Here is a 1,591-nt window from a genome sequence, read left to right on the forward strand (position 1 = left end):
GATCCATTTTCACCACCCACAACATACAGTACACCATCCAATACACCTACTCCAGCACCTGTGCGGCGTACACACATTTTTGCAACCGGTTTCCACGTATCAAGACTGGGATGATAACATTCAACCGTGTCTAAGGCATCCGTTGATGAATTCCAATTAACATGTCCACCTACCTACAAAATGTTCATAATACAAATAGGGAAATAAAATCTCCCGCGCTAGAAAAAAATCCTGAAATACAATATTATTGTATAGAATTTTCAATAAGTGATAGAGTACATATTTATGAAAAGTTGAATAAATACAAAATTATTATTTTTAATTAGAAACAATTATTTATTATTAATTAGAATATCAAAATAAATATTACATAAGTTTGAAAATTATTAGAAATTAAATATCAATCTTGATCAAATTTGAAAGAATAATCATTTAATGAAAATAAAAATACTAATCTATATTTAATGTTGAAAGTAAACATTAAATAAAGTATTATTATTTTATATATTTTGCATTATCACTTTCAACATAAATAAGATTAGTTTTTGTTTTATGTTATGTAAATAATCTGTAACAAAAATTAAATCAAGTTTTGGTCTCTCCTGTATGCAAGAAGTTTGTTGATCAATAAAAATGAATCAGTTACTGAGCACTATTAAATCATTGAATTGAGAAGGTATATGATCAAATATTTTTATTAGCATATTCTTTAATATCCATTTATATTTTTAATATTCTATTTTGTAGATATATTCGGTGTTTCTTACTCAGGAGAATTTTATTGTTTCAATTAAAAACATATAAAATGTTAGCTTACCGCATATAAAAGATTATTCAGTACTCCGACCCCTAAACCAGATCTTCTAGTAGCCATACTAGATACCATACACCATTTTTGAGTTTTGTAGTCGAACACTTCTGCGCTGTTTAGACCACCACCATTACTATTAAATCCGCCAACCTTAATTCATTATATAATTTATTGTTACCTACTTTATAACAGAAATAACGAAAATACTAATAAATTATAATTAAACATTACTTACGGCATATAGATTATCATTTATCACACCAACTCCAAAACACTGTCGTTCATTTAACATCTGAACAGTTGGTTTCCAACACGGTGACTCTGATGATAAATCTAGCATATCAACGGATCGTGATGACCAATAATTAACAGTACCCCCCACGGCAAACACTAAATTATCTTTCACTGTTGCTAGACCAGCACTGGGACGGCTTGTAATCAATTCTGGTCCAAAATGCCATCGGTCCATTATTGGGTCGTACCATACTGTTCTCTTACATAATTCAGGGTCAATTCCACCAATAACTAAAATAACCTGTTATAATTAGATTGTTAAATATATTGAAAAGAGAAATAAATTATAATAGAATTATACTTGATCTCCATATTTTCTAGGTTTATTCCGGTTGTTTTGCGGGATAATATCATCTGACTTGAGTAAATGAAAATTCAATGCCTCAATTACGTAGTCTTTACCTTAATAAATTATAAATATACATACATAAATTAGTTCACAACAAAAGCATATTTTAAAAAAAACTTACACTCAAGACAATTCTT

General features: G+C 28.7%; 1 protein-coding gene across 1 annotated transcript in view; it reads right to left on the minus strand.

Annotated features, from left to right (window-relative positions):
* LOC100573746 (kelch-like protein 3) overlaps positions 1–1,591 on the minus strand; it is a 13,929-nt gene that overhangs the window by 688 nt on the left and 11,650 nt on the right. The window contains exons 3-6 of the mRNA XM_029485523.1: positions 1,407–1,507; positions 1,047–1,346; positions 818–961; positions 28–173 (exon numbers count right to left, since the gene is read on the minus strand). Of these exons, the coding sequence (XP_029341383.1) occupies positions 28–173; positions 818–961; positions 1,047–1,346; positions 1,407–1,507 (691 nt within the window). The remainder of the gene's footprint in view (positions 1–27; positions 174–817; positions 962–1,046; positions 1,347–1,406; positions 1,508–1,591) is intronic.

Source organism: Acyrthosiphon pisum, chromosome X, assembly GCF_005508785.2.
Source record: "Acyrthosiphon pisum isolate AL4f chromosome X, pea_aphid_22Mar2018_4r6ur, whole genome shotgun sequence".
NCBI classification, from domain to species: domain Eukaryota; kingdom Metazoa; phylum Arthropoda; class Insecta; order Hemiptera; family Aphididae; genus Acyrthosiphon; species Acyrthosiphon pisum.